At 55.6% G+C, this 14,691-nt stretch overlaps 2 protein-coding genes across 3 annotated transcripts; one reads left to right on the plus strand and one right to left on the minus strand.

Annotated features, from left to right (window-relative positions):
* Nucleotides 1-1,636: 1,636 nt before the first annotated feature.
* Nucleotides 1,637-4,728, minus strand: CKS1B (CDC28 protein kinase regulatory subunit 1B). Its single transcript, XM_055323873.1, has 3 exons — nt 4,490-4,728; nt 2,955-3,082; nt 1,637-2,121 (listed from the first exon to the last, which is right to left on the minus strand). The coding sequence occupies exons 1-3, from the start codon at nt 4,546-4,548 to the stop codon at nt 2,069-2,071; spliced, it is 240 nt and encodes a 79-aa protein (XP_055179848.1). The 5' UTR covers nt 4,549-4,728; the 3' UTR covers nt 1,637-2,068.
* A 180-nt stretch (nt 4,729-4,908) lies between these two features.
* SHC1 (SHC adaptor protein 1) lies at nt 4,909-14,600 on the plus strand. Of its 2 annotated transcripts, XM_055323858.1 has the most exons (13): nt 4,909-5,045; nt 8,244-8,411; nt 8,996-9,066; nt 9,626-9,689; nt 9,848-9,967; nt 10,211-10,264; nt 10,437-10,488; nt 10,652-10,778; nt 11,786-11,984; nt 12,072-12,141; nt 12,222-12,353; nt 12,512-12,750; nt 13,058-14,600. In XM_055323858.1, the coding sequence occupies exons 2-13, from the start codon at nt 8,247-8,249 to the stop codon at nt 13,184-13,186; spliced, it is 1,422 nt and encodes a 473-aa protein (XP_055179833.1). In that variant the 5' UTR covers nt 4,909-5,045; nt 8,244-8,246; the 3' UTR covers nt 13,187-14,600. The 2 variants fall into 2 exon arrangements, with proteins under 2 accessions (XP_055179833.1, XP_055179832.1); XM_055323857.1 differs by lacking the exon at nt 4,909-5,045 and having other exon boundaries at nt 6,064-8,411.
* Nucleotides 14,601-14,691: the final 91 nt, after the last annotated feature.

The following is a 14,691-nucleotide window of genomic DNA, read 5'->3' on the forward strand; positions in this document are numbered from 1 at the left end:
GGTGTTCCTATCTGGGACCTTCCTAATATGCTGATTAAATTTCCCCTATTCAGTTGGGGTGGGAGCCTGAGATCTGCATTTAACAAACTCTCGAGCCATGCTGATGCTGCTCCGGGTCCCTAGAGTATGTTTCCTGTAGTAAACATCTAAAATCCATCACTTGGAGAGCAGTTGAACCACATCCACCCTCATTTTACTCTTCTAAAGCCCAAGATAGATGATGCCCATTTTACAGATGGGCAGCAGGCTAAGAAAGGTTAAAGGATGCCACATAGCAACTACAAAACACTAATGTGAAACAGCCAGGCTTCTAGACCATTCTTTCTTAAGTAATAAACCCTGTGTGTGGTTTTTTCAACAACCGCCAAGAGTTGCATGCTCTTTGGACTGACCCAGCCAGATGCCCCTCAAAAAAAAAAAAAAAAAAAAAAATTGAAAGGCAAAACAAAAGTTCCATTTGCCTAATGATGTAAGTCACATCATCTTTACTAGTAGTATTGGTAAAATCTGACTACCCCTCCCACAAAAAAGCTCTGGTCCAATTCTTTACCAGTGGGTTCTCAAGCTTGAGGGGTCGCCAGGATCATCTGGAGAGCTTGTTGAAACATCACTAGGTCCAAACCTCAGTTTCTGATTCAGTAGGTCTAGGGTGGAGTCCAATAATTGCATTTCTAACAAGGTGCTGGTGACATCAAGCCTTCCGATTCAGGGACTGCAATTGAACTACTGCCGTAGGAATAAGTGGATGGAAGATAGGAAGATTCCTTTATTTAGTACTACTGTTCTCTCCACCCAACATGGGGCTTGAACTCACAACCCAGGGAACTGAGCTGCCTGCTCCACCAATGGAGCCAGCCAGGCGCCCCCTGGAGAAATGTTTTCTTAAAATACAGCTTACACCTGTTTTCTCAAAGGTTAATCTCCAGCTACCTGCATAAAAATTCTTGAAATTCCCACATCCAGGCCACACCCCCTACCAGTTAAGCATCTCTAAGGAATGACTTAGGTGCCAGGACTAGCCACTAAAAACAGCACAGGCTTCTGCCCACTGCCCTCCTCCCCTACCCCTCACAGGTAACAGGCCTCAGGTAGGCCTCAGACTTAGGCTGGGCAGGAAGTAGAGCACAGGAGTAGCCTCCTCCCTTCACCCTTGTGTGCCCTTCTAATATCAAGACTGTGTTAGGGGCAGCATCCCTGACTTTAGGAAACACTTTGTTTTGATGAGGTGATGTCTCTATATAACCTCTATCTCAGGCTAACAAGGCAACATATATTTCAGATGTTTGAAAGAAAGTCTGATTAAGGGACGCCTGGGTGGCTCAGTGGCTGGGCACCTGCCTTTGGCTCAGGTCATGATCCTGGGATCTGGGATTGAGTCCTGCATCAGGCTCCCTGAGAGGAGCCTGCTTCTCCTTCTGCCTGTGTCTCCCGTGAATAAATAAATAAATCTCAAAAAAAAAAAAAAAAAAAAACTGATTAAATTAAAAGCCAGTTACCTGAATGTTGAAATAAGCCTCATTATCAACAAAGAGCTGAACTTCATTATCTAACCCAAAGGAATATAATCAGAAACAGGATACCGAATGTAATGCTTACATTGAGAGGGAAAAAAAAAAAACACTTTACAATTAAAGAATTAGATTATAAAAAACTTCCTCTTTAATCAAGGCTTTTAAACATGGAACAGATTCCTTGAATAAAATGAAAAGTCTCCAATATATTGAAACATAAACCACCATACATACAACACCTGGCAGGAAAAAAAAACCTGCAAGTTTACACAATCCCCGTGACAGCCATGGCCTATCGTCAGATGCTTCCTCTATGTACCAAGTGTGCTCTGCTGGGTACACAGCTCAGCTGAGGCTGCAGCCCAAAGAGCGCTCAACTGGCCGGGCCATGGTGCTGTTGGCTCTGCTCAAGCAAAACAGCAGCACAAACAGTGTACTGAACATCCTTTAAATATCAAAGTGAGAAAACAAGAAGGCAACATAACGATGTTATCAGGAAGATGTTAGCAAGCGACGACAGCTGTGTAAAGCTTGAGGCTGGAAAGTGGCTGCCAGCTTCATTTCTTCGGCTTCTTGGGCAGTGGCCGTCGGAACAACAAGATGTGAGGTTCTGAAAAAGTGACATTGAAGAGACACGCTCACCCTGGTCTCTGCAGTGTGTAGTGCGTCCCCTTCCCATTTCCCAGATATTACCCCTCAGACCTTTAGAACTACATTAAGATGTAAGCATATGGCCTCAGAAGCAGACCCTAAAGCTGGGCCTGTCTGCTAAGCAGAGAACTATTAGCATCAGTTCCTTTGCTGTGTTTGTACAGCTTCCCCCATCCCCTGCCCACCTCCTTTATTAGATTTGCCTGGCTGCTTGTGGGTCTGGTGTCTTATCAAGAAATATACTTCCCTTGGCTTATTTGGGACACATCTGAGAATTTGCTTTCTCATGGAGAATGATGCAGGATCCATAACCTCTACCAGGGTGTTTGTGGCCTTAAAAAGGGGGACGGGGTGTGTGTGTGATGCTCAGACTGAATTAGAGATTGAAAGAGCTTTTTCAGGGACAGGTTGTCTTCTGAACTTCCCAGTACTTGACTCTTTTTTAGATCACTCTGATTTTTTTTTAATTTTTTCTTTAAAATTTATTTATGATAGTCACACACAGAGAGAGAGAGAGAGAGACAGAGACATAGGCAGAAGGAGAAGCAGGCTCCATGCACCGGGAGCCCGACGTGGGATTCGATCCCGGGTCTCCAGGATTGCGCCCTGGGCCAAAGGCAGGCGCTAAACCGCTGCGCCACCCAGGGATCCCGTCACTCTGATTTTTCTAGGTGGCTGGTGAGGAACCAATAGACCACCCTCACCTCTATTTCTTTGGGTTATACCATCTTATCATTACTCTTTTCCTCAGCCAAGGAACCCTAAATGGTTGTTTTCAGCCATCGCACCGACCTGGTTCATGGATCATATAATGGACCCATCCCTGACTCTGCTGAACACCAAGATTCCTCCATTCAGATTCAGACATCAGATGGGTTTTAGGGACCAGCTTGGCTATGTCCTTGGGCAACATGACATGCCTGTAACAGAAACACGGAGGGATCACATCAGTACTGGGTGCAGTTGTGTTAGACAAATGCTTGTGTACAAAGCCAAGAGAGCAAAGAAAAGAAAAAATTGGTTCCCAATGGGAGAGTTTATGTACTTTTATCACGGGGCAGAGGCAGCTAGAAATAAAGGCCAGATTATGCAAATCGTCCCCCCCCAAGTATGTTAAAAAGCACACGTTAGTGAGTAACTCAAGTGAACAGGCGCTGTGGACACCGCGCCCCTGCCTTCCTCGAGCTCAGTCTGCTAGCTGATTAGAATGATCTAAGGGCAGCCCCACGACACTCACAGCGTTAATTATTAAAGGTAGTTTTGAAAACGGCTGGTTTTGTGGAGAAGAAAGGCCTCTTGTGGAGCGCTGTGAGGAAGAGCCATCACAAGGATGAAATGTGAATATCTTCCTCTGAAATCTACCCTCCATTTCATTTTCCCAACTCTGAAGAGAGTTGCCATGAGACTCCTCTTGGGAAACCCCAGGTTTTCCTAACCAAGGATAAATCTCCTTTCATGGCAAAAAGAATCCTTACTCTCACCTGAGTTGGGCTACTCCAGATAGACCCCATCATGCTCAGTGGAAACACAGTAGGTGTGTACTAGTAGCAAATTCTTTCACAAACAGCGACTTCGATCCCTAATCGGACCCGACCGACGCCCCCAACGCCAGCGCCCGGACTTACAACTTCGGGGAGCTGAAACTAGCTCTGCAGAGGTGGCAGCGCACAGTCAGCGGCGGAAAGAAACCTAAGTGGCCTGGGTCCCCCAAGGGTCAGCACACGCCGAATCCCCGGAGCCCCGCACTTGGCCGGGAAGGAAACGCAAGCCTGCCAAGTCTCCATCCCACGTTCTTCCAGGAAGAAGCCAAAACGGCACGCGGGCAGCATCCTCGCTCTTCCCTGGTACTCCTCCTGGAGGGGCGGCGCTGCCTCCGTCACACCGCGCCCGGGCGCAACTCCCGAGCCTGCGGCGCTGCGTCGCCGGGTCAGACCTTCCCACGAGCCGCAAGCCCGCGCCCCCTTTCCCGGATCGTTCAGCACCGCTGCGGCCACTTCTTTCCAGCACGCCCCAGCGGGCAACCTCCACGTGCCCGGGGAAGCTCCCAAAACGATCCAGAACCCCGCATGGTGCGGGGTGCGGAGGCCTCGAGCTCTAGGCACGCCCCCTCCGCCCGCTCCCTCGCGCGGGACACACTGCGGTCCGCAGCTGTCCGCGCCCTCGCGCCGCCAGGCCCTCGCGCATGCGCCCTGCGACGCTCCGCGCCCGCGCCCCGGGAGTTCCCCGCGCATGCGCCGGTCCTGTTGCTTCAGCCCCGGTGACTAACTCCTCTTGCCCTCCCTTGTCAAAGTTCACGACCTCGTTATGGCCCCCGCGGCGGCACTAACCGGTACTCGAACTCCTCGTCGTCGTATTTGTCCGAATAGTAAATCTGTTTGTGCGACATGATCACTCAGCCTGAGGACCGTCAGGCCCACTCCCGCAACCTCCAAACAACTCCCAGCAGCACGCGCTCCCACCCACTTTGGCCTAGCTTTCAAACACGCCGCCCGCGCTTCCTATTGGCCCCCATGGTTTAAGGCGGGACTACTCCACCTTCAAGCCGCCGATTGGTTTAGATTTGCTTCTGTTCGAGTCCTTATTGGACCGCGCTGCTTACGTTAGTCAAGAATGAGCGTAGGGAAAAAATATGCCTCTAATTGGCTATTCCTGCCCCCGTGCGCGTTCTCGCATTGCCATTGGCTGATTCGGCAAAGTGGGACGGCTGAAGGAGGGACGCTGAGGTAGAGGGTCAGGGGTTAGTGAGGCCGGAAGTGAGTGCAATAAAGTTTCTTCAGGGAGGCCAGGCCGGCGAGAAAGTTGGAACGGCGACCTAAGGAGGCAGTGGCGTGATCCGGAACCAAATCGAGCCGCGGTGCGGTGCGGAGACTCCATGAGGCCCTGGTGAGTTAGGTCTTCTCCCTCTCCTAAGGTGACCCATTCCTCCACCCCGGAACCCCTCTCCCGGGACCCTACTTCCGGTCTTCATGTGCAAGTCCCGCCCCCTGAGACCCCCCTCCCCGGAAGTCCCACCCCCATCTTCAGGGGGCTCCCCGAACCCCGACTTGTTTTCTGTGTATTGTCCACGACCCCACCCTGCTGCCCAGCTTTCCTGGAAGTCCCACCCCCGAACATGCTTCCAAGTCCGACTGTGAGAAACCTGACGGTAGTTCTCTGAGTTCCGGATTCTTCGCCTTCTGGCGACGGGTCCCCCCAGGAGGCCAGAGCCCCGCCCCTCCGAGGCCCGGCCGAGTGCCGGCAGCCCCGCCCCAGAGGCCACGCCTTCCGAGAGGCCCCGCCCCCCGCCTGATGGCGTCGGGCCGTGCTGTAGCCTCGCCTCTTACAGACCCCGGTACCCGTGATGTGGGGCCCGTTCCCCCTGGGCAGCGTCCAGAGTGGGACGGGCTCCGCCCCTCGGAGCGCTGTGGTAGTCCCGAAGCCCCTTGCTGACACAGCTCCTCTTCTCCTTGGACTTGGGGCTCAGCTTTGCGGAGCCAGTGCTTCTGCTCCGGCAGGTGGGGCGAGCCGGGCGAGGTCAGGGGCCGCCCTCTGCCTCCCTTGCCCCTCCCCCTGCTCCGCGGAGAGGGGCCTGGACTTGGGGTTTGGCGCCAAAGGGGCCGAGAGACTTGCTCCTGGGTTCCCAGCCCAGGACAGACTCCGCCCCAGAGACAGCTGTAGGGCTAGCACCCGCACCTCGGGAGCTGGTAGGGCCGTGAGGTTGGCGTGCGACCTGCGGGTGCACCAGGAGCTAGAGTGTCCTGCTGCCTGGAAACGGTGGCCTGGCGTGGGTGGAGGGGACAGTGGCCTTTCTGCTGTTTGAGTTTTTTTGTTTGTTTAGTTTTTTGGAAGGGACTCCCCAGCCCCCGCCGCTTCTTGGGCTCTCCCTCCCCCGCCCCCCCAAGCAGAGCTCTTGTCTGGGCATTCCTCCTGGTCCCGCTTGCCCAGCCTTCCCTTCTGGAAACATTCCTGAGGCTTTCGCCATTTCCTGCTACTTGCCTCCTCCTCCCCGCTGGGCTGAGAAGTCTGGAGCAGCTCCTCCCCACACACCCAGCCACACAGACTCCCTGTAGGCCATCTCCTTTCCTATGCAAATTTAAAGAGCCCGACTTCCTCCTCCTTTCCTTCCTAAGGCCCACACCTGTGGGCGGGTCCTCGCTTCTGGATTGTGCAGACGCCGGCAGGGGAGGACGTCCTGGCCTGTGTGCAGGGGCTGCAGAGGCCAGGGTAGAAGCCTTTCCTCCATCCTTCTAGGCCAGAGAGCTGAAGGCCTGGGGAGAGAGTTGAGCACAGTATCTAACACGATTTGAGTGTTAGTATTATTAGCTACTAGTTTGCATCTTTGTATCTTCTGCAGTTTAAGAATAGGTAATTCCAAGGTGAGCATAGAGGTTGTATTTATCTCTAGTGCTTTTTTGGTGACTTTGCCTCTTCCGTCAAGGTCCCCTCTAGCGGAGCTGGAAGCTGTGCAGAAGGGATGGGCCCCAGCCCGTCCCTGGCACCCCGGCTCAGATTTGTCTTCCTCTCCCTCTGTGCTTTCATGGCCTGTCCTTTCCTCTCCCCACTTCACTTGGAGAACTGTTGTACTCTCCCACCTCCTCCAGTCAGACTCTGCCCCTGCACTGTGCTCCCTGGGCACACCTAACCTTCTCCACTTAAGGAGTATGAACATGCCTGGCAGGACCAGGAAGCTGACCCTTGTGTCAGTGCCCTGTCACCTATGTGACCCAGGAAGCTGACCCTTGTGTCAGTACCCTGTCACCGAATTGCCCGTGACAGCCTGCTTTGCTGACTAGACCTGTGGGACGGGGTACAGAAGAGTGCTTGGCTGTGGGCCGCTGCCCCTGGCATGGTAGGTGCCAGCCATGGAGGGCAGGACTCCATCAGCCCGTCCCAGGCTCCAGTTCCTGCCTGAAGGTTCCCTGGTGCACCACCCAGGTTGGACTTTGTTCCCATTATGTCTCCAGCTTCGTGCTTCCTCTTGGGCCTTCTCTGCGTCCACTGGGACCACTTGGATCCTTTCCTCTTCCCTTCACCACCTGTTCCCAGCTGTGGTAGCAGAGGGCGCTAATGGCCCAGCCTCCCCAGAGCCACCACCCCACGGTGTGATAGGGCTGGAGGAGGGGGGGTGCATTCCAGCTGGACAGGAACGGAAGTGCTGAGCTCAGGGGTCCCCTCCTTTACACTCCCAGCTCCCTCTGTTTCCTGTCCCGGTCCCCCTACCCTCCCACAGCTTCCTGCTCCCTGTGGCCTGCCCATGTCCTGTGTGGATGGATCCAGACCTCCTCTTATTTTCCTCCTTTCCTTCTTTTTCCCACATCCTTCCTTCCCACTCCACTTTACTCCTCCCCAGATTACTGGTGGTTTGTCTGGGGGCAGGGTGGGGGCACTGAGAGCTTTATCCCTGCCAGAGTTCTAGGCTGGGGCTGCGGTGGGGGCTTAGCCCCTTGGAGCCTGTGAGTCAGCAGTGTCCTCGGGATTGGTCTCTGGCCTTCCCTCCCCGCCCCTGGGGAGGAGCCAGGCTGCTTCTGGTCCAGCCTGTTCTCTTCACCGCCTGGGAAGAGGCTCCACGCTGGGCGGGGGATGGGGCCTGAAACTATCTGGGTCTGAGCCTGGGGCCGCTGGTGCCACTTGTCCCTCTCCCTCCCCAGGATCCTTGAGATCCCTGGGCCATAGAATCCGGGCAGACTAAAGGCCTGGGGATGCCCCTTGCCTGGCCCCCTTGCCCTGACTGGCAGGGGGGCCAGGCTGGGCAGCAGCCTCCCTCTCACTGCAGCCATGGATCTCCTGCCCCCCAAGCCCAAGTACAATCCACTTCGGAATGAGTCTCTGTCATCGCTGGAGGAAGGGGCTTCAGGGTCCACCCCACCGGAGGAACTGCCTTCCCCATCGGCCTCCTCCCTGGGGCCCATCCTGCCACCTCTGCCTGGGGATGAGAGTCCCACTACCCTGTGCTCCTTCTTCCCCCGGATGAGCAACCTGAAGCTGGCTAACCCAGCTGGGGAGCGCCTGGGGCCAAAGGGGGAGCCAGGAAGGGCCTCTGAGGATGGGGAGGGGACCGGAGGGGCTGCCGTGCTGGACTCAGCCCCCCTGCCCCTCCTCCAGGACATGAACAAGCTGAGTGGAGGAGGCGGGCGCAGGACGCGGGTGGAAGGGGGCCAGCTGGGGGGCGAGGAGTGGACCCGCCACGGGAGCTTCGTCAATAAGCCCACGCGGGGCTGGCTACATCCCAACGACAAAGTCATGGGACCTGGGGTTTCCTACTTGGTTCGGGTGAGTGAACGTCTCCCATTCTGTCCTCCCTGCTCCCTCCCAGACTCCTTCCTCTGCTCACTCCAGCTTTGCGGGAGCCGTTTTCTGCTCTTGCTGGCACCTCCCTTGGTTTCAGGATCGCTTCTCACACCTCTCTCGTCCCCTTTCTTATTCTGCGGCCCCTCCCATCCAGCTCTGCCTGGGCCCCTTCCTTCTGGTGACTCCCCCACCCTGCCATGCTTAGCACAAAGCCCAGCACATTGCCACCCTTAGTAAGTGTGGGAATGAGCGGTCCTGATTGTATCCTCCAGCCTCCTCCCTCTGGGGATGTCACCTTCCCCACCCCCCACCCCAGTGCCCATCACTGCCCTCGAGATCCTCTTCCCAGATGTCCAGGCCCTCCTGGCTTGCCGGATCCTCTGCCCCTCATTTCCTGTGGTCTGGCACATTGTGGGTGTAGCCGCAGGCTGTGGGCAAAACTTGGTCTTCACTCTTCAGAGTCAGCCTTTTGGCTAAGATCAAGTGTAGGAAGCACTCAGGGGAAAGGCCTGGGACTCTTTTTGTGGAGGGGGCGCTGACTTGTTACCCTCCTTTCCTCCTTTCAGTACATGGGCTGTGTGGAGGTCCTGCAGTCGATGCGTGCCTTGGACTTCAACACCCGCACCCAAGTCACCAGGTTAGTGGGGGAGGGGGCAGACTGGGGGTTCCTGAATTAATGAGGGGAGAGGGGGTACATAGGGGAGTAGGCTCCTGGATCAGTGAGTAGAGGAGGGAGTGGGTCTTGGTCACTTGCTAGTGATGGCTTACCTTGAGAAAAAGGATTGAGAGAAAGTTAGGGGAATGAGTCTAAGTCTGAATGAAAAGCAGCACCTCTCTGGTCTGGGACCTTCTTACTTATCCAGTCCTGTGCATGGTGGGAGAGGTGGCAGAGGCAGCTGGCAGCTGGAGCCTGAGTATAAAATGGGGTGGATGGAAGATTGCTGCTGCCTTTGGGATGGAATGGGACATTTGGTCGCTGGAAGTAGGTGGGGCCAGACTCACAGAGGCCCTAACCCAATCAGCCAGGAAGTGGCCTCTCCGTGTCATCAAATATTAAAGGCCTTTAATTCAATCCACCATGACAAAGAGCCTGGAGTGCCCCTGAAGTCTGGCCTGGTCTTCCCCTCCCCCTGCCCTGTGGCAGCCCCAGCTGAGTGGGAGGCAGGCTGTGGGTCTGAGGACCCCTTTCTCTCCAGGGAGGCCATCAGTCTGGTGTGTGAGGCTGTGCCCGGTGCCAAGGGGGCGACAAGAAGGAGAAAGGTACCTGGGGCTGATGGGGCTGGGGGCACTGCTGGGAAATGTGGAGGAGCAGGGGGAAGATAAGTCTGGGACCTGTGGGGGGAAGGCCAAAAGGCGGAGGGAGGGGGATTCGTGGTGTGGGGAGCCCCCAACTTCTGAGACTCTGGGCCCTTCCCTAGCCCTGTAGCCGCCCACTCAGTGCCATCCTGGGGAGGAGTAATCTGAAATTTGCGGGAATGCCAATCACTCTCACCGTCTCCACCAGCAGCCTCAACCTTATGGCCGCAGACTGCAAACAGGTTGGTGGGGTTGGGCAAGGGGGCCAGAAACACTGCTGCGAGAGCGGAGCGGGGACCTGGCCACAGGGCCAGGAGCTAAGACAGGAAGGAAGGAGGAGCATAGGAGGACCTGGGCTAAGAAGCCAAAAGGGTGGGACTGACACTCCAGGGCTCCGGACCCGGGCTGGGGGTGCCCAGGAAGGCCCCAAGGCTGCCTGACCTGTGTTATTCCCTTCCTTCTCTGTACCCTGCCCTAACCCTCAGATCATCGCCAACCACCACATGCAGTCTATCTCATTTGCGTCCGGTGGGGACCCGGTGAGTTGGGGAACAGGGTGGAGGTGGGGGAGGAGTAGGGGCCATGCTGTCTGGAAAGAGGGTGTGCTGGGGTCCAAGTGGTGTCTGGAAAGGACCAGGATGTGTAGGGGTCAGGAATGAGATGGGCTGGAAACTGGAGCTAAGTGGCTTCTTCTGACCCTGCCCACCCCAGGACACAGCTGAGTACGTCGCCTATGTTGCCAAAGACCCGGTGAATCAGAGAGGTGAGGCGTGGTGGGGAGCGCTGGGTGGGGCCGGCTGTCCGTGAGGCAGGTGAGCAGGACCTGGGTAGCTAAGTAGGGCTTCGGCTGGGAAGATGAGGCCCCTGACCGCGCCTCCTCCCAGCAGTCCACCAGAACTCACTGACTGCCTCTACTGTGCCCCCAGCCTGCCACATCCTAGAATGTCCCGAAGGGCTTGCTCAGGATGTCATCAGCACCATCGGCCAGGCCTTCGAGTTGCGCTTCAAACAATACCTCAGGAACCCGCCCAAGCTGGTCACCCCTCATGACAGGTGAGCGGGTGCGCAGGGTATGGGCAGCTCCTAGGCACTAGCTGGAACTGAGAAAGCAGGTCTGCTCCACTGCCCACGCTTGAGCTCAAGAGGGTCAGGGGGAAATAACCTGTGTGCCTGTTTCCCACTTCCTGCTATTCTTACGTTTCCTGTGGCCGTCAGGAAAGTCTGGCCAGGTCCTGCCTACTTCTGCAGGCCCGCTCTTCCTCTCGTATGCCAGGCCACCGTGCTGCTGCTCTGCTCTTCTGTCCTCAGCCACCTCACTGCTGGCCTGTCTCTCTTTTTTGACCATTTCTCCATCCTTATTTTTTCACTTTCCTGCCCATAGAGCCATCAGGAATTTGGGTGAGGGAGGGTGTCTTTTTTCCTGAGATCTCGATCTCGACCTTTCTTTCCCACCTTAGATCAGTAGCTACTGAGTATTAATTAATTAATTTATTTATTTAAAAAAATTTTTTTTAATTTATTTATGATAGTCACAGAGAGAGAGAGAGAGAGAGAGAGAGAGAGAGAGAGAGAGGCAGAGACATAGGCAGAGGGAGAAGCAGGCTCCATGCCCCGGGAGCCCGATGTGGGATTCGATCCCGGGTCTCCGGGATCGAGCCCTGGGCCAAAGGCAGGCGCCAAACCGCTGCGCCACCCAGGGATCCCAGCTACTGAGTATTTAGGGGAGGTTAAAATATTCTGGAGTGCATCCCTTCTTTCTACTGTGTGCTTCCCCTTCCTCTTGAAGATAGCATAATAACTGAGAACATGAACTTTAAATCAAATCTGATGTTACCATTCAGGTCTGCCAGAGTTTAATTGTGAAACCGTAAGCAAACGTCTCCACCTCTGCTCCTCATCTCACCTGTATCACTGGAGAAGGGGGTATAGCTACCTTGCAGGGCTGCCAGGGGGATAGAATGCTTGTGTGTAGGAAACGCCCAGACTCAGGCCCACCCTGCAGGAAGTACCCAGTCCATGGCCACTGTCTGTGCCCCCTTGTTCCCTCCTATCCCTCTCAGGATGACTGGTTTTGACGGCTCAGCTTGGGATGAGGAGGAGGAAGAGCCACCTGACCATCAGTACTATAATGACTTCCCGGGGAAGGAGCCCCCTCTTGGGGGAGTGGTGGACATGAGGCTTCGGGAAGCAGCCCCCCTGGGGGCTGTTCGGCCCACCCCACACGTTGTCCAGACCCCCAGCCACCTGGGAGCAACGCTGGTAAGTTATTTGGATGGAGGTGGGCTGGGCCTGGGATGGGAGTGGCCAATTTGGGCTTCTGGTCTCATTTCATTTTTGTTTCTGCAGCCTGTGGGGCAGCCTGTTGGGGGAGACCCAGAAATTCGCAAACAGATGCCACCTCCACCACCCTGCCCAGGTGTGAAGGGAGCTGGGAAGGGCAGAGTCAGGGGTGTGGAGGCAGGGCTGGGGTCACGGTCATGCCTGTTTCCTTATCAGGTAAAGAGCTCTTTGATGATCCATCCTACGTCAATGTCCAGAACCTAGACAGGGCCCGGCAAGCAGGGGGTGGGGCTGGGCCCCCCAATCCTGCCATCAATGGCAGCGTGCCCCGAGACCTCTTTGACATGAGTGAGTGCTTCTCTCTCCACTCTGCATCTCTGTCTTCCTACTCCCTGGGTTCCTCCCCTTGTGTCCTGCTCTTTCCTTCCCGGCCTTCCCTCCCTGAAAGTTTGGGTCTGGGTGTGTGTTGTGCCAGTTGCCTCTCAGGCCTCTCTCTGAACCCCCAGAGCCCTTCGAAGATGCGCTTCGGGTGCCTCCACCTCCCCAGGTGGTGGACATGGCTGAGCAGCTCCGAGGGGAGCCCTGGTTCCATGGGAAGCTGAGCCGGCGGGAGGCTGAGGCCCTGCTGCAGCTCAATGGGGACTTCCTGGTGCGGGAGAGCACGACCACACCCGGCCAGTATGTGCTCACTGGCTTGCAGAGTGGGCAGCCCAAGCACCTGCTGCTGGTGGACCCGGAGGGTGTGGTGAGTGTATCAGGAGTTGGGGGGAGGGCGTGGCAGAAAGGAGGGTGCAGCATGCTCCATGCAGCTATGCGTCTTTCTTCCCTGCTTACCGCTTTTCCTGCTTGGCAGGTAGATGCAGGCATTCTTCCCTTCTCAGACTCCTGAACCTGAGCTCTGTTCCTTTCAGTCCTCAAATGCCCAGCCCTGAAGTGCATTTGAGCTGGGTGTTCATTTTGCCTGAGCCCCTCTTTTGACAAAGGAGGAAACCATCCTGGAGAGGTGGCAATGCCCTTCGCCTGAATTGACCTCCTCCCTTCCCACTCCTCAGGTTCGAACAAAGGATCACCGCTTTGAGAGTGTCAGCCACCTCATCAGCTACCACGTGGACAATCACTTGCCTATCATCTCTGCGGGCAGTGAACTCTGTCTCCAACAGCCTGTGGAGCGGAAGCTGTGATCCATCTCAGCGCTTTCTCCCCGAAGGGGTCCTTCCACCGCTTCCACTCTATTCCTTGAGTCTCAGGACCTCATTTGAGGGTGTTCTGTGGGCTTGGCCTTGTTGTGTTGGAGCTGGGGATAGTGTGGACATGGTTCAGCATCCAGCTGAATGAGAGGTTTTGTCAGAAGCCTGGGGTAGAATTTTGTTTCTCCCCAAACCTTACCAAAGTATTAATGTACAGAGTGGCCCCCTTCCCTGGGCCCTTCCTGTGCCAATCTGATACCCCCTTCCCCAAGAAGGTGGGTGCTTGAGGCCTAGGCAGTGTGCCTCCTTGAAGTGAGGAAGGCCTAATGGGGCAATCACCTTCCCAGGGAAGGGGACTGAATCACACCTTTGGTCTACTCCTGGGCTCAGGGTATCCCAGACCCCTCTCAACAACTCTCCCTCCCAGTGGTTAAACTTTGTGCCTTTGACCATCTTCTAGGTCTGAAGACATTTTATGCAAAGAATTCTTGAGCCCCTGAAGTGGAGGGTGGGAGTGCTGACACTTTCTTGGCTTCTGGAACCCCGCCCTCTCCTTGCTCAGCAATCCCTCTGCTTTAAGTTGGGAGACCAGAGGCAGGAATGGCAGCTGTCCCCTCTCCGGGGAATAGGCAACCCTTAGAGATTGCCTCAGAGTCCCTCCTTCCTGGCCAGCGGGGAGATGGACCCCTCCCTTGCTCAGTGCCTCCTGGCCAGAGGGGCCCCTCACCCAAGGGGTCTGTATATACATTTCGTATGTCGACCCATCACCCCCCTCACCCCTCCCATATTGCCTGCATGTTATGCTCTACAGCCAAAGCATAGTCCTTGGTCCTGCAGCCTCTACCCCTGCCTCCTCCTGCTGGGGTGGGTGTGGGGGGCGGGCAACTGGACTCTGGCTTCCTGAACTGGTAACTGTGCCAGGTGAATTTGTGGAGGCAGGAATAGGGGCATTGAGACTAAAGCAGTAGACAATCCCCAAATACCATCGTAGATTTGGGACTGCATTTATTTTTATTTTATATGCATATATTTTAGGGCTGTAGATTTCCTTATCTGTTTTCCATGGCTTACCTTGAGCACAAAATGATAATCGACGACAACGTGTACACATCACCTCTGTGACTTTTAAAAGCCCCCTTCCAGTGATTGGTATTTTACTCCTCCCAGCCTTTGAGGCAGGGGGAGCCCCCCTCAGCATTATCTCTAAAGGCAGAGACCTGGGGCACAGCGGGGCGGGGAGGCCCCCCGGGGCGCACCAGGCCTCACCCCTGAAGTGACAGCCCCCTGGGCAGCCCGCCCTGCCCCCGCTTAATGTCTCAGCCCTGGGTTTTTCATTTCCTCCGATGCGTCCATGGCGCTCACTTATACCAAAGGGAAATTCTCTTCATTAAAGTCCCTATTTCTTGTACCCGCGGCCTCGTGTTCCTGTTGCTGCCCTCCGGGGAGTTGGTGGGGGGCCCTTACCGCCTGGACGTGTCCCCGCCCCGCCGGGTGGTCCG

The sequence above is a fragment of the Nyctereutes procyonoides genome, unplaced genomic scaffold (assembly GCF_905146905.1).
Source record: "Nyctereutes procyonoides isolate TBG_1078 unplaced genomic scaffold, NYPRO_anot_genome, whole genome shotgun sequence".
NCBI classification, from domain to species: domain Eukaryota; kingdom Metazoa; phylum Chordata; class Mammalia; order Carnivora; family Canidae; genus Nyctereutes; species Nyctereutes procyonoides.